Source organism: Chelonia mydas, chromosome 6 (assembly GCF_015237465.2).
Source record: "Chelonia mydas isolate rCheMyd1 chromosome 6, rCheMyd1.pri.v2, whole genome shotgun sequence".
NCBI lineage: Eukaryota > Metazoa > Chordata > Testudines > Cheloniidae > Chelonia > Chelonia mydas.
Genome location: NC_051246.2, coordinates 34,255,168 through 34,276,829, shown reverse-complemented (window position 1 = coordinate 34,276,829; position 21,662 = coordinate 34,255,168). Strand labels below are relative to the sequence as shown.

Sequence of the window (21,662 nt, the reverse complement as noted above, 5' to 3'; positions counted from 1 at the left end):
ATCATAATAAGTACTAAATAAGTACACCGTGCATACCATAGAGGCAGCTCCTGTCCCACAGGGCTGGGCTGGGCTTGGCTCCCCGCTCCAACCATTGTGACCTCTGAGGTTGCAGCGCTGCCCAGATTTGGTCCAGCCACACTGTTGGGAGCCAGCCATGCATTGCAACCTGGTGCATGGGGTCATAGCACCACTCACTCACATTTGGCTCATGTGGTTCCTTGTCATCATGACAGAATGGCAGCTGGACCAAACCTGAGTGTTTGCTGCAACCCTGAGCACCAGGTCACAATGCCAGGAGTCAAGGCTGAGCCCAGCCAGCTCTGTGGGACCAGGGCTGCCTCTGCGGGCTGTGTGTGTGTTTGCGGAATAAGATCTGCAACACCCACCCCAAAGGGCGTCCCATGTCCCCGAGGGACAGAACACCCCCCCCCCCCGACTCTTTGATACATTCTGGGGCCCCAATTTTAGGTCATGACCTCGGGTTGTGAAACTGTGCTTTAGATGTTCTCTGAGCTGTTTTTTGACTTAAGTAGAACAAAACCATTCAGGAATTTTCCTAGTCTGTTTGTTTCTATTGCTGAGAAATCCGAAGGTCAGGCAGATTTGACCCAGAGACACTCTAACTTGGTGACAGGTTTCAGAGTAGCAGCTGTGTTAGTCTGTATCCACAAAAAGAAAAGGAGTACGTGTGGCACCTTAGAGACTAACAAATTTATTTGAGCATAAGCTTTCATGAGCTACAGCTCACTTCTCACGAAAGCTTATGCTCAAATAAATTCGTTAGTCTCTAAGGTGCCACAAGTTACGCCTTTTCTTTCTAACTTGGTGGTGTCAAATTCCATAAAACTATGTTGTGAGGTGACCAGTTTAGAATTCCCAGATAACCTTTCTTCTGACTTGATGTTCAAAGTCAGCAAATTCTTGTAGTTTTGTATTTTTTGTCTATATAACAGGGGTGGCCAAACTTACTGACTCTCCAAGCCGCATACAATAATCTTCAGAAGTTCAAGAGCCAGGCTTGTTTGCCAGGGCTCGGGGCTTCTGCCCTGCAAGGGCCTCTTGTGGGGCAGAAGCCCCTAGCCCTGCCTCCCCGCTAGGCAGAAGCCCCTAGCCTCCAGCCCACCACAGGGCAGAAACCCTGAGCTCCCCTCCCGTCAAGTCTGATAGGCAAAGAATGTCGGGGGGCACCGCAAGCATACTTTAACTGTAAAAGAACTGCATGTGTCTCTCAAGCCATGGTTTAGCCCCCCTGATATATAAGAACATTGAGCATAGTCTCATAGGCAAACATTGGCCTCTAGTCCTGTTTCTACTTTGAACTTTACAGAAAGTCCCCCTACCATTAGTTCCAGCACCCAGACATTATCCTGGGATTTTGTTCTGCTTGATCAGGCCTAGATCACCATTTCTAGGAATAAACTGATCATATCCTAATCATATACAGGCAATTTTCTTTTCCCTTTTTACTAATTAATTGGTGTCTCCACTTTTATAGTTTAGCCAAATGGTTTTTAACTACTGTTCATTTGATAAGACTTTCCATATGCTGTACAGTCACACAGGTCCACATTGCCAACATATTTTACTCAAGTCTGGTTTGTGTCTCTCTTTAGGCTTTGTTTTGATAATTTCTAACTTCCTCATGTTCATTTCTTGTGGAACACACTCACATTCAGCTACTTTAGCTCCTACCAGTATTCATTCAACCACCATCGCTGCTGTCCTATCTAAAAGGTTCCTCTCTATAGATTAGAGCCATTGGCAATGTACTCGCCCCAAGGTCTGCAATACTCCATTCCTTTCTCCTCAATCTCAATTTATTCCTCCTCCTCTTTCTGCAACACCTGTGTTCCTGCCAGAGTATTATCAAAGCCCTTCTAGAAAGAGGGCCCATAAAACTGGCTGATTTGTTGCCAACAGCTCTGAGGATTAGGGAAATTTCTCAAGCGACATCGCTTTAAATTCTGTCCCTGATCACTTTCCCTCAAGAGAAAAGCACCTAGTAGATATAGGCTCTCCACTACTTCATTTAGGACCAAGGAGATCTGCTCTGTTTTATGCTAGCAAGATGAAACCCAAGAGTGGTAATCCTGTCAAATATGTCATAGGAAACAGAATTACAGGTAAGTGTATCCTTTTTGGCGCAGTATATCTAATTCACTGGACTATATTTAGGAACTTCCTCTTATTCCAAGTCCATATGTTGCTATGCAAAGTTTTTCCGCCACATGATTATCCGTTTTCCTCTGCTTAATTCTTCTGCTTTGAAGGCCTTATTTTAAAACCACCATGCTTTCACCTCAGAAGTGACTGGTACTAGGAACATACCAATACAACTTCTTAGGGCTTGTCTATAGGAACACTTAGTTTGCTGCAAGCTGGGGCATAAATTTATCCCGCCTGCTAGTGTGCCACTCACTAAGTGGAGTGCTAATTTTTGTTCTGAACTATTAGTTATTGTATAGGTTTTACTGAATAAGCTATACTACTATACAAAAGTGCGCAAAGTGATTTATGCTTAAACTATATTTTTTAGAAAACCTCACCTTAGCTAAATACCAGGGCATACTAACTTTCCATCACAAGGCCACAGTCAGAAACCACACAAATATTTACAGTGATAATTATGACAACTTTTTTTTATTTGATTTTGATTTTTTAAGCAGTGGGGATGGGAAAGGCTATTCTTTTTTGGAAGAGGAAAAATAAGAAAAGATATTAAATGTCACCTCAGAATTCCTTGTCCTTTGAATTTTTGCAAATACTTTCTCACTACTTGTTTTTCTTTTCTTTGTTCCTCTGTTCTGTTACTCAGTTCAGGTATTTCAATGAATCATCAATTCCAGTTCTAATTTTCTTGTTGCTTGTAGCCTCATTTGCTTTCTTTGACTTCTGATTCCATACCCTAAATTTTTTTAAAAAGAGAAAGCATTCTAATATGAAGTTAAAGCTTCTCCTTTCTGAATGTTAGTTCATGTCCATCCATTTACTAATTAATATTATCCGGTAATAAAACCAAATTAATTATGAAAGCATTTTGTGGCCTTCATGTGAAATTTGAGTCACCTTTCAAGTACATTATTTCCAGAGTAAACAAATTCAATGCCTTATTGGTTTCCTAACAGGACAATCTGCCAGTGCTGGAAATAAATCTTGTAGCCCTGCCTGTCTTTTTTATGCTTTGAATATTTTTTTTTAAATAGTAGATGAACAGTATCTTTTAATAATGTCACAGATTAAGTCTATGTATTCTCTTTTGTTTGTTCTAAACATATGAATTACTTCATATTTTAAGACATTAGCCACTGTTCACTCACTTCTTAGTTCTACATAGACCTTTTTATAAATTGCCTTACTTTGCTGATTCTTCATCTCGGAGTCTGCACACTCAAACGGTCTCATTGTGGATGTTGAGTGCTTCTGAAATACAAATAGTAATAAATAGTAATTATATCTTATGTCCTAGGTTGATAGAGGCTAAGTGTGCAGAAAGTAGAACTTACTGGAGAGTGATAAGTTTTGTGATTAAGGTCCACCAGTTGAGAACATCCCAGCTGACTTCTTTTTAAAATAAAATTTGCTTGTGATGCTATGTATGATAGTTCATACTGTTTGTACATCTCTGGTGTAAACTTTGAAAAGCGATAATAGAGGGGGTAGAAGACACCACAAGTATACACGGCTATTAGTTATTGCTGCTTCAGAATTAATTTGAGAAGCACGAATCATTTTTGAACTTCTGAACCTTAAATGCAGGAAACATACCTCTTTGGGGCACAGACTTTCATTTACCTGCATGTTTCCACTCTGTCAACCATGATCTGGCCTTGACCTAGTTGAGGCCTTTAGACAATACTACAGTGCACATAATAAAAAAAGTCTACTTTTTAGCATCATTTATGGGAGTCAAATAAGTTAAATATCATGTATAAATATTACAGTGAATGTTTATAATGTTTGTAGATAAGATGCAGCATCAAATACTTCTTTGTTTTGTGCCTTGAAATGAAACTGAAATACAATTTTGAAAGATTGGGCCGACTAGCAATCAAATAAAAGTACTGAAAAATTAAGGAAATTTATACATTACCCACTGTGACAAAGTTCCTCCTCTGCCTTGGTGGGTCTTGCGCTTATTGGTGGATTTGCTCCCCTCGGAGATTCACGGCAGCGCTCAGTTTGGCCGTTTTCGTGAACCCCAGTCCAGGTCAACTCCTCCTGTGTCTGATCAGGGGTTGGGAGGTTTGGGGGGAAACTGGGCCCGCCCTCTACTCAGAGTTCCAGCCCAGGGCCCTGTGGAATGCAGTTGTATAGAGTGCCTCCTGGAACAGCTGTGCGACAGCTACAATTCCCTGGGCTACTTCCCCATGGCCTCCTCCCAACAGCTTCTTTATCCTCACCATAGGACCTTCCTCCTGGTGTTTGATAATGCTTGTACTCCTCAGTTCTCCAGCCTTTTCACTCTCAGCTCCTAGTGCCTCTTGCTCCCAGCTCCTCGCACGCACACCACAAACTGAAGTGATGTCCTTTTTAAACCCAGGTGCCCTGATTAGCCTGCCTTAATTGATTCTAGCAGCTTCTTGATTGGCTGCAGGTGTTCTAATGAGCCTGTCTGCCTTAATTGTCTCCAGAAGGTTCCTGATTGTTCTGGAACCTTCCGTGTTACCTTACCCAGGGAAAAGGGACCTACTTAACCTGGGGCTGATATATCTGCCTTCTTTCACTCTCCTGTAGTCATCTGGCTCGACCCTGTCACACCATCTGTAGGCCCAAAACCTGAATTAAAGGTGGAATATAATTTCATTTTATCGTGGTCTTGCTAGGGTCTCCATTTTTGCCCATTACACAAAAATTAATTGATTTTTATTAACGTTATCAACTTTATTAATGAAATAAACTTACAACTGTAAAAATATCATATGATCTTAACCTTCTTTTTGGCAGCTTGCTATTCACTGGTAAATGCACTGCTATAAAAATTAAATTATGCCAACTGAAAAAAAATTAAAAGTCTGATTGAAAATTCTTAGGATATAGTCTCCCTTCAGTTCTTATGTAAAACAATATTGGTCATTATGTACATGCTTATTTAAGGGAAGAAATGATGCCTGATCTTTAATGTTAAAAAGAGAATGAAAGCAAAACTGACAGCTCTTGCTCAGTTCCAAAATACACCCTGATGGTATGGCTGTAGTTGGTGAGGTAGCCCCCCTTCATCTTTCCTTGACCAAGGAAGGACTAAATGTTTACAAACCTGAAATCTAAATTGCTTTGTAATGATTTAAAGAGATTTTTCACATAAGAATATGTTGATATAATTAGTTCCTGGAAGAGTTGTTTGTATTGACTCAGGTAAGTTTTGAGAACACTATGCAATATTTATAAGGGCCTGATTTTGACTGATTCACAGTTAACTTGTTTCTCTGAAAATATACTGTTATGAAAGCTATGATGTTGTATGGGTACTTTTTTTATACATTAAAGAGAAATGTTCATACGATTGATTCCCTCCTGTTTTAATGTGAATTATGAAAGATATAGCTATTTTGTTAATATTTTATATACCAAGTGTATAATTAAATTAGTGATTTACAATATTTCTCTCTATTTTAGAATGCTGGCAGTGGAAGTGGAGTTGATCTTTCAGTACTAAATGAGGCTCGCAACGTGGTATCAGACCTCTTGATCGATGCATCCCTTCCCCCACATGTGATTTCTTCCCTTCGAAGCATTAATAGTTTGATGGGTGCTTTCTCTGGCTCATGCAGGCCAAAGGCTAACCCGTTCACACCATTTCCTGGCTTTTACCCATGCCCTGAAATGGAGGACACAGCTGAAAAAGGAGATCGAAAGCTGCACAAGGTCAAACGATTGTATAATTGTAATTAAAGTGTGTGTTGACATTTTGAGCAATGTATCAAAGAGAATACTTTTGCAAAGAACACTTCTGTGTGGATGGTAGTTTCTTCCATCTTGGGTTTAGGCCAAGATTTTAAAAGATAAGAGCCTAAAGGTAATCTCCTAAATCTGTATTTAGACAGCTGTTTGATTATTAAAAGTGCTGAGTAGCCACAAACTACAGCTGAGCTCAGTGGAAGGAGTTGCATGCTTAGCACTTCGAAACTCAGACACGTGTCTAAATATGGAGATAGGAGACTAACTTTAGGTTCCTATTTTTTAAAAACCTTAGCCTTTGTGTTTTTTGTAGTGTGACAAAGTTCCTCCTCTACCTTGGTGGGTCTTGCCCTTATTGGCAGATTTGCTCGCCTTGGAGCTTCATGGCAGCCCTCAACTTGGCCGTTTTTCTGAACCCACAGTCCAGGTCAACTCCTCCTGTGTCTGACCAGGAGTTGGAAGGTTTGGGGGGAACCCGGGCCCGCCCTCTACTCCGGGTTCCAGCCCAGGGCCCTGTGGAATGCAGCTGTCAAGAGTGCCTCCTGGAAAAGCTGTATGACAGCTACAATTCCCTGGGCTACTTCCCCATGGCTTCCTCCCAACACCTTCTTTATCCTCACCATAGGGCCTTCCTCCTTGTGTCTGATAATGTTTGTACTCCTCAGTTCTCCAGCCTTCTCACTCTCAGCTCCTAGTGCCTCTTGCTCCCAGCTCCTCACACGCACGCCACAAACTGAAGTGAGGTCCTTTTTAAACCCAGGTGCCCTGATTAGCCTGCCTTAATTGATTCTAGCAGCTTCTTGATTGGCTGCAGGTGTTCTAATGAGCCTGTCTGCCTTAATTGTCTCCAGAAGGTTCCTGATTGTTCTGGAACCTTCCGTGTTACCTTACCCAGGGAAAAGGGACCTACTTAACCTGGGGCTAATATATCTGCCTTCTTTCACTCTCCTGTAGCCATCTGGCCCGACCCTGTCACAGTAGGTATTTTGCAAAATCCCACATTTACTTGTATAGTACAACAGGGACACCTTTCATTTTCCTAGCTGTCAAAGGTTCATGTTCTCATCGTGTTGAAGCAACTATCAATTCTAGATAGAATTATGTTGAATTACTGCCTGGTAGCGTAGTAAAATGTGCAATACTCCAAATCATGATCACTATGAAAGAAATGCAGTTTACTTTTGTACTCTGTGTGTATTGTATTTTCAAAAAACAAAGCTAGTAATAAGCTCTCTGGGGCAGAGACTGACTTTTTTTATTTGCATGTACAATGCCTAGCACAAGGGAGCACCTGCCATTACATTATTTGCTATAATGCAAATAAATAATACAGTTTCTTTTTCAAACTGGAACATGTATAGGACATTATCTTTTTTTGCAGGTGAAGATACAAGACATCCAAGTTTAGCAGTTCCCATTTCTTTTCCTGGATTTACTATTCTTTTAGCACAGTATGCTGTTTAGGTTGCTGTTGCATATATTGAGGATGTGATTTTAGCCAGCAAGGTGCAGTTAGCAACTGTTTCTCTGCTCATTCCAAGATGTCACTGGTCTACAAATATTTTAATGGTATTAACACATCAAGGCAGGAGAAGAATTTAATGTGAACCCTCCCTCTCTGTTCAGTTAGGTTTAATGGGGTAAAACTAAGGAAAGGAAAATGTAGATGGAATATTTGGAAAGCTTAAAGAAAATGAGGTCTGTAGGCTGATCAGTAGTCTCCTAAGGGAAATGGTAGAAGCCTCATTGCCAACATTATGAAACTAGATGGGAGGTAAAAATTTCAAGAGAGCTTAAGTTACTTAGGGTCCTAAGTCCCATTTTGCAAACTGACTTAGGCACTTAAGGTATGTCTACACTGCAATGTATGCCTGGGCTCAGACTTGGGCTTGAATCCAAATCCCCCCTTCCATCTACACACAAATCTCTCAGACTTGGGCTCAGACCTAGGGTCCTAGGATCTGCAGGTATGGAGGGTCTGAGTCTGAGTCAAGCTGGGACCCAGAGTTTGAGCCCTATTACTTTGCAATGTAGAGACAGCCCTCCACACCGACTCATATTCTGAGGGTCTACCAAAAAGTATCCAACAATCCAATGGGCCAATTTCCTTTGTTCTCTTTGTCCCAAGAATCTCCAGTTGACTCCAGTGAAAGCAGAAGCAATCCCCACTGCTGTAATGCAGCAGCTCAGTGAGTCAGCATTAACCCTTGCATTGCCTTCTGACCAGTGAGCTGCAAACACCATCAGAGAACCTTCAGTGTTTGCAATGGAGACTGAATAGAATAAGCTTTCTGCAAAGTGCACTGCTTCATTGTCATGGGAGCACATCCAGATTTTGGCAAATCTCTGGTGCCAGGCAAGCAAAACAATGGATTTTAGTAAGAATTTCAGGAATGATCGTGCATACCAGCAAATAGTGAAGAAACTGACAGCATTGCAAATATACTGGACTGGTGACAAGTGTAGGGAGCAGATCAAGCATCTCAAGAGTGAGTGCAGGAAAACCAGGGACCAGAGCTTCACCTCAGACAACTCACCGACATAGTATCCATTTTATGAGGAGTTTAACAGGGTGCCAAGCATAGAGCCATCAGTGATGCAAGATGACCTGGTCAGCCAGGATGGCATCCCACTGGCCCCAGAATACAGCATGGGGAGTGATGGGAGCCAGCAGCGATGCTAATGAAGTGACTCTTACTGAAACCAGTCTCACAGGAGTCTCTGCAGCACATCCTGGAGTTGTACTCAGAGGAGCTGTTTGATGCCCTCCTGAAAAACAGGCCACTGCGGAGCCTGCAGGAGACACAGATGGGACAGAAACCGCCCTGGAGCCTGGTAAGTTTGTGGGTCCATTATAATGTTTATTAATATGGGAATGGGAGAGATTTCCATTCTATGAACCAATGCACAATTTATTAGAAGCCCCAGCTAGCAGCATTTACCCCCTAATGGCAGAATGTATCCCCGTGGCGTGACTCTCCCTCCCCCCCTTCCCCCCCCCCACCATGTAGAGCTTGTAGGTGGCAAAAGCATTTGTCCCAAATTTGCCTGGGGTTTGAAAGTGCATCCAGAAATTTGCTTGGGGGAGAGGGTTTAAATGGGATTGGCCATGGAATTAAATGTTTTTGTATGTAGTCATAATCAGCTAAGCCATGTGGAAGCTAATGCAGCATTCTGTTGAATCCCTCAAAAATTCCAACCCAATCCCAGGTGTTGACAGATGCAAACTTTTCCTGAAGCACGAACTCCAGATAGATAGTGACATTTCAGGAAAGGGTGTATTTACTAGCGCCACGTTGGTACCTGATCAGGCCAGTCCACTCATAGATGTGCTGGTCAGTCACTATATGCTTGAATACTTCGGAGGAAAACCCTGACGTTTTCCCACCAGCAGGTCGGAATAACATCTCCCTTCGCCAGTCAGCCACCACAAGAACTGTACATCCTCCAAAATGTGGAAGGCCTGAAATGACAGAAGAAGCTTTTGTCACAAGGCCACGGACAGCCCTCCCTGCCCTAGCCCAAGTAGTTCTGCAATTTAAAAACAAACAAACAAAAAAAGCTTTGAATTTTTAACTTTTCACTGTGATTATCCAGGCTTTGTCCAGGGAGCTTCTGTGGACAGAAACATTCCTCTCACGATATATTGAAGTTTAGTTTGGAAAAGTAACATTTATGTCCTTGAAATTCCACAAAGATTTTTTTCTGTGCTCCTGCACTGAGCTATTTGAAACAATATCCCTCTGTGTCTTGTCCTGTTCCAGGCCTCTCAACCTCTATTAGCTGCAGTATCTGCACAGCTCACCCACAGTGTAGTACAAGCCTGGCCCAATATACCTTCACAGACTGTTCCAAGAGGAAGAGTTTCTGTGGTGAACTTATGATTGAACTTCTGGACAGGGCCAACAAGCAGGTCCAGTACCAAAAAGAGAGAGACTTACAGCTAGAGAAAAGGCATGCTGAGAGGCAAAAGGAAAGGCTGAAGCTGGCTTCACACCTTGAGGATAGGGTTTCAGCATTGGAGCAGGCTAAGGGAGAAGGACAGAGAGTTCAGCAGAGAAAACTCTTTGAGCAGCTGATATCAAGAATGGCTGCAAGAATATTGGCTCCTGCTGCATCATCCACACTGTGGCCCGAGTCGCATCATCCACACTGTGGCCCGAGTCGCATCATCCACACCGTGTCCTGCATCCCTGCACGGTACCTTGGGATGCAGTCCAGAAACAATCTGTAAAACTCCGTGGCCAGTGGCCCGTGCAGTTGGGCCCCATGAGTTGCTGGGCAGGGCAACTTTGCCCCATGCAGTCCTCTGAGTTAACCCTCTCCCCTTTGGATGCCTGCAGCCCCTTCTCCTGGCACCAAGCACAGAGTAAATGGGATAAGAAGAGAAAGGAGAATAGAGGGCTGGGGACATGCGATGGTAGGGGGTTTACGTCTTGTTCATGGTTTTACTGTTTGCACTTGTTCTTGCACATTTTTTAAAAGGTTCTGTTGTTACTGGTGTTTTGGTGTGGTAATGGCAACTGGCCTGCCTGGTAATGGGTGAATTTTGTACTTTTATAATACATGTTTATAAATAAAGCTATTTATGTCAAGAACATTTATTATTATCACTGTATCACATCATACGATGTGTATTTAAAATAATTAAGATAAACACATGATCAGGAACTATAGGAATTAGTAAGCAAACAGTATTCCTCTATAAAGTTAGATACATCAGTCCACACTTCAGTCACTTCCTTATATGAGTCCATACTGTGAATCATCCATTACCCCCCATTTCATAAGTGGTCATGCCGTTCATAAGTGCAGTGCCTGGCAATCAAGCCCCACCCTTCCCCAAGCACTGAACCCCATCCTCACAAGCAAATTCATAAAGATACTACTCCCTCTTCCACTGGGACCATAATGTGGGAGCACAAAGCATCTCTGATGTCTGTTGCCCGGGCATATCCAGCTCCAGCTTTGGTAGGTGCACTTTCTGGCTTAGTGAACTCATTCAGCAGCCCTTCGCTGTCATGGCTCCATTCAGGGGGAAGTGACTCGCCTCTGAGATCACAAAGATTGTGAAGAGCATAGCAAGCCACACTAACGCAGACAGCCTTGATTTCGCTGGCATCCAAATGTGTCTGTAGACCTCTCCAACAGGATTTCAATCTGTCAAAAGCACATTCAACAACCATTCTACAATTTTGTAGAGTGTAATTAAACCGTCTCTTGCAAGGGCCTCTTAAATTAGGTATGATTTCATAAGCCAAGGCAAAAGGGGGTATGCAGGGTCCCCCAGAATAACAGTGGGGACAGTAAGTGTATATTATGCCAATGTTATTTGGTGGGAAATGTTCTACTCTGTCGGCAAATGTAGACTCTGATCAACAAAAAACTCTGGCATCATGAACTTTCCCAGTGCAGCCTGCATTGACATTCATAAATCAAGCTCTGAGGTCCATGAGGGCCTGTATAATAATCCTTTCCGATTTATGTACTCATGCGCTCCTTGAGGAGGGCAAACTATGGGCGCATGAGTCCCATCAGTGTCCCTGACACAGTTTGGAAATCCCTTTCTCTCAAAGCCAGCAGTTACTTCAGGAATATCATTTATGCCCTCCACCGTGGAGTAAACCTGCATGCCTGATTGTCTCAGAAGCCTCCACCACCACTTTACCCGCAGTCAACTTCCCAACACCAGACTGGTTGGTAACGGACCTGTAGCAGTCTGGGGTAGCCAGCTTCCAGATGGCTATAGCAACCCACGTATTGACTGGTAAGGGTTCCCTCATGCATGTGTCTTGATGCTGGAGGGTTGGGGCAAGCTGCTCACAAGGCTCCAGAAGCATAGCTTTCTTCATGTGAAAGTTATGGACGCACTGCTAATCATCCCAGGTCTGCATGACAATGTGATCCCACCATTCTGTGCTTGTGGCCCTGCACCAGAAGCACCGGTCTACATTGGGAGCATCAGCGGCTATACACAGTGTCATGAGCAGCATCAGTCAGTTTAAGTCTGCCATGGTAGGGTCCTCTTCCTCCTGCTCCATCATAAGCTCTGTGAGGTGCTTTTGGTGGGTCAGAAAACACTGCTGAAATGCTCACCAACACCTTGCAGAAGCTCTGCCCATTTCCTGACACAGGAGTGACAATGCAAGCAAGGGAAGTTATTGAAAAGGTGCTTGTTCCATGTTGCTGGTTCTAGTAGCTGGGAGTGTACAGACCAAAATGACTACTCAGCAAGATGGGTTGGTGGACTGTTCCAATTTCCTCTAATATGCAGCGTGGAAAATAAAGTTTTCCCACAGTGCACCATGGTCAAAGGGCAAGAGTGGACATATTTTGGAAGTGCGCTAAAGAGTCTGGTATATGGCTGGTTTGACTCAGGTCTGTACGCTGCAGTGTGGATGCCAGAGGCCCAGGTCCTAACAGGTTAGAAAATTCTTAACATAGGGTTAACAATCAGTGGAGACTCTCAAGCTCTGGGTTCTGTAACCCAGGGTCAGCTGACTTGAATCCCATTAACTCTGGGTTTACATTGCAGTGTAGACATACCCTTAGAAGCCTATTTTACTTTTGAAAATGGGACTTAGGTTCAGAAGTCACATAGGTGCTTTACCTAGGAGAAGAATATTAGAAAATGTACTGTAAGGAGCAATCCTATATTTGCAAAAAGATAGTCTGGATAATAGATCTCTTCCAGCTCTAAATTACTTGACTTCATGTGAGGAATAATAGCTGGAACAGATGAATTCCCAAGGACAAATATCTTTTTTTTTTAATTATTATTATGGGGTGAGGAGAAGATGAAAAATAAAATAGATCTTTCTCTCGAATAGAATATTCCTAAATAAGCCTTTTTCAAATTTTTGAGATCAGTATGTTTCTAACACAGGATACCATACTGCCTACTTCTTTGAACATGATTAGCTATACAAATAATTTCATACACTACCTGCAGAAATAATAAATCATAAAACTATCTTCTTTCAATAAAAGAAATTTTAACTGTTGTGAAATTATTCAACAGGGATTAAATAGCAGGAATAGTTTACCAACACCACAGTTGAGACGAAGTTCAGGAGCTTCTGGCCTGCCACCTATTGAACAGTCATCTTCTAGGTGGGAACGCAATAATGGCAAGAGACCTCATCAAGAATGCAATACTTCAAGGTAAACCTCCGATTGGTACATTTACATTTACTTTACCATTGTAAAATAACCTACATTTATATATCTACATACATTTATATATTTATATTATGTACCTCTTCCACATCAGGCAGAGCAAGGGACTGAACCCAGCACTCCCTAATCTTGGTAGCTCTAACCAATGGGTTAAAGGTTACAAGGGGGGAAGTAGGAGCAACTCTATCGCCAGCGAGAGAGGTTTGAAGTCTGGAGAGGGGGGTTCAGCTCCCCGGTGGTCAGAGGAAACAGACTCTTCACTGGACTCGGAAGTTGGCTCCTTTGTGTCCTGAGCTGAACATATCCAGTAGCCCAATGGAAATTGCCTGCCTGTCGTGGTACCAGCTTCACCATTCTAAGAGCCAGTGGCCAACACAGAGCTGGGTCTCACCTTCATACCAGTGGCCTTTCTGGGCCCGTTGGGGCTTCCCTCCATATTCCAGAACCTCTCTGCTCCCTTCTCACACTTCTACATCAACAAAGTACTGGGAACATCTGAAGTGTGGTCACCATCTTCCTTCTCCCGGTACTGGGATCAATACTGTGTAGGCGGAGCTGCATGCCCCGGAATCCCTGATAGAAGAATTGGAGGAGGGATGTCCTCAGCAACTTTTAGCCTCTTTTTCTTAGTCACCTGATGAGGCAGCAACGGCCTAATCTGTCTCTCCCCCTCCTGATGATTTTAGAGCTCATCAAGACTTGTTGAGAAACATGGCTGTAGCTCTAGATATCCAGCCAGATACAAGAAAGATCACACAGGTTTGTGGACATTTTAGCCTTGGTAGGACCCGTCTAGGGTAGCTCTTCTTATTAATGAGGCTGTCCTGGAGCCTGTCAGGATGTTATAGCAGACTCTTTCTTCTCTTCCCCCTATTGCTGAAAAGGGTGGAGAAGAGAGATTGTCACTTCACAGGGATTCACACACTTTTACAAGAACCCTCCTCCAGGCTCTCTGGTAGTTGCAGTCGCCAACAAAAAGAGAGGCAAGGATACTAGGTCTCTGCTCCAAAGGGAAAGGAAGGAGGAGAAACTAGATCTGTTTATCAGGAAACTATTCCACAAGAGGTTTACAGCTCAGGATTATGAACTAGCAACCTCTGCTGGGTCATTACAATTTCAGCCTGTGGGATAATATCCTGAAGTTCAAAGGCAAACTTCCTGATGATGCAAAGCAGGAGTTCCCTGCTTTTATGGAGGAAGGCAAACTAGTTGCCAGAATGGCATTGCAGGCAATCCTGGATGTGGTAGACTCTGTGGATTGAGCTATGCCTTTTGCCATCACAATGCAGCGTTCATCTTGGCTGTAGGCATCAGGCCTCCCCCCAAAGGTGCAACAAACAATTCGGGGCCTCCCATTTGAGGGCCCCTTGCTGTTTTCCAGGAAAAGTGATGACAACTCCACAGCTGTAAGGATTCAGGGGTGACCCTTAAGTCTCGGGGAGCTATACACCCATGGCAAAAAGAAAGCAGTTCTGCCCACAGCATTCCCAGGGATTTCAGCCCTTCTTGCCATGTTCCAAGGACCTGTCCAAAAAGAGGAGTAGGGGTTACGAAAGGCATCCTCTGCCTCCACCCTTCTCTGCAGCTGCCAGCTCTTCTAGGGATCCTGGATCATATAAGCAATCATTTTGACCTGTAGGATGAGAGCAGTATACCACTCCCCACAGTGCCATCTTTCCAGAGCCCTATTTTTGCCAACAATCTATTCCACCTCCTAAATGTATGGACCTTCATCACCCCAGAGCAATGGGTCTTAAGCATGGTGGAATTGAGATACACCCTATAATTTATTTCTGACCCCCTCCTTCCCACCACTATTCCCCATTCCTCTTGAGGGTCTGCTCTCACAAGAGCATGCTACTTTGGGAGGTCTAGTTTCTCCTCCTTATGGGGGCCATACAGGAGGTTCCTGTGTTCTTCAAAGGGAAGATTTTATTCACATTACTTCCTAATCCCAAAAGAAAAGGGAGTATCCGGCCTATTTTATAGATTTAAGGCTGTTAAACAAGTTCTTGAAGAAAATGAAATTCCAGATGGTCACTCTACCATCTATTATCCCTTCCTTAGATCCAAGGGACTGGTATGATTACTCCTGAGAGCATTCTGTGACAAAAAATTAAAAATTCTGTGCACAATATTTTAAAATTCTGCAAAATTGTGCAAATTTTATTTGTCAAATAAATGTGGTGGCTCCAGCATGACATTGGGGATCACAGGCCACTGGCTGCACAGAGGTGGGAGATCACTGTGCAGCTCCCTCTCCACGAGACACAGATTCAGCAGTGAGGCTGCACCCAACCCTGACACAGTTCAAGGACCAGGCCTGCCCCAGAAACACCCTGGGGCCCTGCCCCTCCATGCCAGGTGTGGGCAGGCATACTCAGCAAGGCAGAATCCAAGGGTGGAGGGGCTTAGTGTGGGGGGATCCAGGTTGAGAGGGTTCTCTGTGGGGCAGTCTGGGTGCGGGCGGCTCAGTGGGGGATCTGGGTGCACAGGGGCTTGTTGGGGTTTTTTCGGTGCAATAGTAATGGGACTCTGCAGGGGGTCCAGGTGAAGGTGATTGAGTTTCAGTGGGGGGCGGGGTCTGGATGTGGGCGGATAGAGCTCTGCACAGGGGTCTGGGTGTGGGGGGGCTCAGTGGTGGGTCCAGATGTTGGGGGAGTGAGACTCAGTCGGGTGGGGATCCAGGTGCAACTGGTTGGGGCTTGGTGGGGTGGGGATCCGGGTGCAGGGGGAGTGGGGCTCATCAGGGGGATTCTGAGTGTGGGTGGGTGAGGCTCAGCGGGAGGGTCTGGGTATGAGCGGGTCTGGATGCATGGGGTTGGGAGGTACTGTAGTCTCTGGAGCCTCTACAGCACTTCTTGGCACTAAGGGGTACTGCACGCCTCCCCCTTGTTGGGTGACTTGGGCTTCAGAATCGGTGGTTAGCTTATATGTGACTCAATCTCGAGATAGGAGCTGTCACTCTCCAACAACCAGGGCTTTTTGCCCTTTGCCAGCAGAGGTTCCACATTGGTTACAGGACATGGATCCTTGGTCTGCAAGAGGTTGAAGTCCAATGCCCTACCAATGGCCATATTGGAACCTGTGGGGCTTTCCTGCCACCACCAGATCCTCCCTTCACTCTCATCCCTTTATATCCCTGAGTAAGCACTGGGATGGCTCATATGAAGAGGCTCATTAAGTCATCCTTGGTACCAAGTTGGCTGCCAAGCAGGAGCAAACTGCCCTAGCAGCACTTCCATCAGAGGAGTTACCAGGGTGGAGGGCTCAACCTCAACCTGCTTTGTGTTCCTACTCATCATTTGAAGAAGTGGTGGTGTCCAGTGTGTCCTTGTCTCTACAAGATGATTACAGAGTCTATCAGGATCTGTTGAAGAGGGTGGCTTCCTCCTTGGACATACAGATGGAGGTAGTTCAGGAGAACTCACATAGTTAGTGTACATTTTAGTTTCAACAGGGTCTTACCAAGTAGTTCTCCCTATAAATGAGGCCACTGTGGAGCCCACAAGGGTTTTATGGCAAACACCATCTTCTCTGCCTCCAACAGATGAAAAGATTGGCTAGAGATGCCATGTCCCTTACGGGGATATGAGTATTTTTACAGACACAAACTCCTGGGGACCTTTGTCTCGGCAGTGAACAGAGAGTGTCAGGGGAGCCCACGCCTACCAAAAAGTAGAGAGAGGCAAAGAAACCTGGTCTTTTTGGGAGGAAAACTTATTTGACTGGCAAACTACAATTTTGTGTCTTGAATCAGCAAGCCTTGTTGTGAAGATTCAACTTCTCCCGCTGGGACAAAATTCTCAAATTTTTGGACAAGTTACCAAAGAATCCCAGCAAGAGTTTCAGGCCATAAACTAGTTGCTAGGACCTCCCTTCGGGCTGCATTGGATAGGGAAGACTCTGCAGCCAGGGCCATGGCATCTGTTTTCTACAATATGTAGGTGTTCATGGCTTCAATCGTCTGGTATTCCACAGGACATCCAGCATGCTATTCAGGATCTCCCCTTTGAGGGATCGAACCTCTTTTCCAGCAGACTGATGAGTTCTGCAGTCTCAAGAACTCCAGGGCTACACTGAAGTCTTTGGGGATTTATACTCCCTTCCCTAAAAGAAGGCGTTCTGCCCTCAATCATTCCACCATTACCAGCCCTTTACACCTAGGCAACCTGACCAGTCGAGGAGGAGGAGGGAAGAGTCAGAAGACGAGATTCCCCCCCACACACACACTTTTTGTCTGCAATGAGCTCATCTAGGCAGTGTAGGAATGTCAAGCAGTCTGTTTGACTGCCGTGTCAAAGGCAGCTTACCAGTTTGCATTACACCAGCTTCTCCTCTCCCTCTTTTTTTTTTCCAATAGGTTATCCCACTTCCTACATACTTGGCCTCTCTCAACATTGGAAAAATGGGTCCTGAACGTGGTTCAACGTGGTTACCTCATAGAATTTTCAAAGTTTCTGAAAAGTCACTTTCTCCACTATCCTCAAATCCTCAAAAGAGGCAAAATATGCAGAAGGCCAAAGATTGTCTTTTGTGAATTGTGACACACACACAGAGTTCTCAAGGCGGAGATGTTCTCCGGCCATTACTCAGTTTTTTTCCTGGTAAACAAGAAATCTGGGGAAGATTGAGCAGTGTTAGATTTAAAACATCTGAAAAGTGCACTAGGAGGACCATATTCAAAATGGAGACCTTGAAGCTGACAGTGACAGAGATTTGCCTGGGGATTACCTTATGTCAATCAATGAGGCCTACTTTCATGTGCTGGTTCAACAGGTGCACAGGAGTCTTCTGTGATTTGCTCATGAGGCCTATCATTTTCAGTACAAAGTACTGCTTTTCAGAGTGTGATCCATGCCTCGAATGTTCGCAAAAGTTCTTGTCTTTTTGGTGCCTGTTCTCAGGCAGAAGCGGATATAGCGGTACCTTTTCCTGAAAGATGTTTTAGTACAATGATAGACTGTGGCTCTCAAGGCACAAGAGGTTCTTTGATGCATCTGCAACAGATGATATTAAAACAGTGTGATTTAATTATTAACCAATCAGAAAGCTTTTACTATGTTGTTAACCAATTGTAGTTGATAAAATAATAATTAGTCATTTTGCTGTGAGAATAATATATATACACACTAAACCATACTGTTAAAATATGAAACAATGAATTCACACTACTCTGGCTCTTTTGGGTAATTTTGATTGCTAATTTGACTCCTGAACTACTGATTTCTGAGTATCACTGTTCGTGTTAGAGCCAGTCCAAGGAGGGGTCCACTCCAGCAACTCAGACCATAATCTCAGTATTGCAACAACAGAGATTTATAGTGAAGTTCTAAAAGCGTCATTCATCTTCAGCCATCTCAGCACTTGGTTATCTTGAAGTGCTCATCAACAAAATCCACAACATTTTTCTGTCAGCCTATTGACAGGACAAGATCAAATCAGTGATCACTCTCTCAGGAGATGCATGAGGATGTCAGTAAGCAATGTTTTAATGAGTGTTCTAGGGATAATTATGTCCTGGATAGAAATAGTATCCTGGGCAAGAACGCATCTGAGGACTTTGTGGAGCTTCCTGCTGTACCTTCCCCACAATTTTCTGTTTTTTCCCTCCTCTCAGAAGCTGAACATTACATCACTTTTGTTGAAATCCCTGGATTGGTTGATCAGTCTGGAGAGGTTCCAGGGAAGGGTGGACATGGTGGAATCAAACAGGTCTGTTATAACAATTGATGCAAGTCTGAAACGAGGGGGTATGTTCTCTGAGAAGGAGACTCAAGGGACATGGTCCTTCAAGAGTGAAAGAAGAGCATAACATTTCTAAAACTATGGGCATAAAGTATGGTCTTCAACCACTGGCCTCAGCATTGCTGAACATCAAATCCTTACAATGACAGCAATGGTATACATAAACCATCAAGGGGTCTACAGAAGGTGGGCAGAGGCCCGTCTACTGTCTGTCAGGGCCTTGCATATTAAGGGTACCAGTAGCACAAAGGCTGACTGGTTGAGCAGAAGGAAAATTGATCAGGCAGAATTGAGTCTTCACAATGAATCCTTCTGATTGATCACCAAAATTTTTGGAACTCCCAACACTGGATTTTTTCATCCATGAAACTGAAAGGCAAACCAGTACTTTGCAAGGAGAGAGCCAGAAGCCCTAGGCATAGATGCCCTGTCTCTCAAGTGGCCAAGGGCTTACTTTGTTTTTTCTCCAGTGCTCATCATCTCCAGGGTAATATAGAAGATCAGGAAGGCGGCAACAAAAGTGATTTTAAAGGCTCTCCATTGGCCCAGAAGGCCTTGGTTTCCAGATCTAGTGAATGTGTGAGCCACCATTTTTCCTCAATCCCAGGTTGGATTTGTTACCCCAGAGAACACTTCTTCATCAAGATCCAAGGAAGTTACAGCTGAGCATTTCAAAGGAAATTTCTAAAATGAAATGGTTACTGTCGTGGTCTCATCAACACTATGTTGGCCTCTAGGATAAAATCCATGGCAAGTTTCACTGAAGAGTTTGATCTCAATCCAAAGCTTGGAGAGGGAGTTGTATTCAGCATCATGTAGACAAAGTGTCTCATGTTCTGGAATTTTTACAAGACCGCTTTGATCTTGAATTCCAGGCTAATACCTTGAAAGTACACATTTTTGTGCTGTTAGTAATTCTGAGTGCACCATAACAACATATGCAGCTTCATTAGAGCACTTCATCTGTTTTGTCCTTCTGAGGTTCATACAGCTCTGTCTTTGGATTTGAATATTGTTCTCAATGCCTTAATGAAGGTGCCTTTGAACCTATGGAATCAGTTTAATTGCACTACATTACTATCAAATCAACCTTTTTGATTGCTATCAAATCAGCAAGAACAGTGTCAGAGCTGGGAGCTTGGTCAACTGATCCATCCTGCTGCCTCTTCCACAAAGATAAGGTGGTTTTTTGAACAGATCCCACCTTCATTCCAAAAGTAAATTTGACTTTTTTCTCAAGCACAAGAGATCACATTGTCTTCTTTTTGTCCACATCCTTCTCACCCAAAGGAGAAACTATGGCTTTTGTTAGATATAAGGTGATATTTAAAGATCTGAAAAGAGCTAAAAGCCTAAGAAAAACAGTCTTGCTGGCCTTGTTCCAGTCAAGGAAAAGTAGTGCCAAGGCATTTAAATAATCAATCTCACAATGGATACACTGGTGCTTCACTGAAGCATATAAAGCAAAAGGACTCAATTCTCCAGTGGGCATAAGAGCACTCTCAGCACGAGCAGTGGCAGCATCATGTGCCAAGAAAGGGCAGGCTCTTTATAAGGAAACCTGTAAAGCTGCAACTTGATCATCCCTGCATACATTTACTCAGTTTTACAAGATAGATACTCAGTCTTCAGCTGATACAACCTTTGGCAGGCAGGTCCTGCACATTGTGGTGATTCCTTAAAAGAATAATTTCTCTCAGTGATGTTAATTTGTTCCCTTTTCAGAAACATTATCACTGCTGAGAAAATCCCACACTGAGGATCTGTGGACATAGCCCGAAGAAAGAATGGGAGACTTTGTGGTGGCTTACCTGAAATTTTTTCCATTTTTGAAGGAATAGGTTCACAGATCTGATGTGTCTTGAGCATCCATTAAAGGAGATCTGTTTTGCTTATGGTTAAAGTTCTCTAAAGCAGGTAAAAATCTTTCTTGTTGTTTATAATGTTTCCTGTCAAGTATTATTTTTTGCAAGGTTTCAGAGTAGCAGCCGTGTTAGTCTGTATTCGCAAAAAGAAAAGGAGTACTTGTGGCACCTTAGAGACTAACAAATTTATCTGAGCGTAAGCTTTCGTGAGCTACAGCTCACTTCATCGGATGCATTCAGTGGAAAAGTGCAAGGTGCTGATGCAGGACAAGAGGTTTGTTTTTTGTTTCACAGTCCAGAGGTGCTAGATTTGGAAACATCTGAAAACTGGAGGGTATTTGGAAGGTGGGAGCTAGTCACTTGTCACCTGTCCAATCAGCTTTGATTGTGCCCCTAGAGCTACAGACAGGTGATGACACACACAATCAATACTGAGGATCTGTGGACCTAGCCCTTTGAAAAAGAGAAAAATTTCAGATAAGTAACCACAAATTCTGCCAGTCTTTCCTCTTAACTTTTTATTTTCATGATTTTAAGGTTTTCATTCAATGGGTGTGTCCTGCCTCAACTTTAATTGTCACTAACTGTAGTTTTTCTTTGCTGATTTCATTGTTGTTTTTTTTTGTTTGTTTGTTTTTAAATAACTATAGTGTATCTCAGTGGATAGTTCCCCAGGCTGGAAGAAGAGGAGCTGCACCTGCTACTTCTGGGGGAATTCTGTGCAACTGCATACTTGCAGAATTTGTATTCCACTGCAGATTTCTTTGCTTCCCCACAGAAAATGACAGGGAAGGAAGGGAAGCTGCAAGAGTGGTCTCACACCCTTCCTTGGCAGTGCAGGCACCTCATTTCTGGCGCCCGGAGCATCTGTGGGAGAGGTAAATGACCACAGGGAGGGTGCGGGGCTGGGGATGCCCATGGACATAATTGGGGGGCATTGCCCCCCAAAAAAAACAGAGACAGGGCATTGGG

At 43.7% G+C, this 21,662-nt stretch overlaps 1 protein-coding gene across 1 annotated transcript in view; it reads left to right on the top strand.

Moving 5' to 3' along the window:
• PDE3B (phosphodiesterase 3B) overlaps nt 1–21,662 on the top strand; it is a 249,828-nt gene that overhangs the window by 153,759 nt on the left and 74,407 nt on the right. Inside the window, exons 3-4 of the mRNA XM_007057098.4 lie at nt 5,617–5,865; nt 12,920–13,062. Of these exons, the coding sequence (XP_007057160.3) occupies nt 5,617–5,865; nt 12,920–13,062 (392 nt within the window). The remainder of the gene's footprint in view (nt 1–5,616; nt 5,866–12,919; nt 13,063–21,662) is intronic.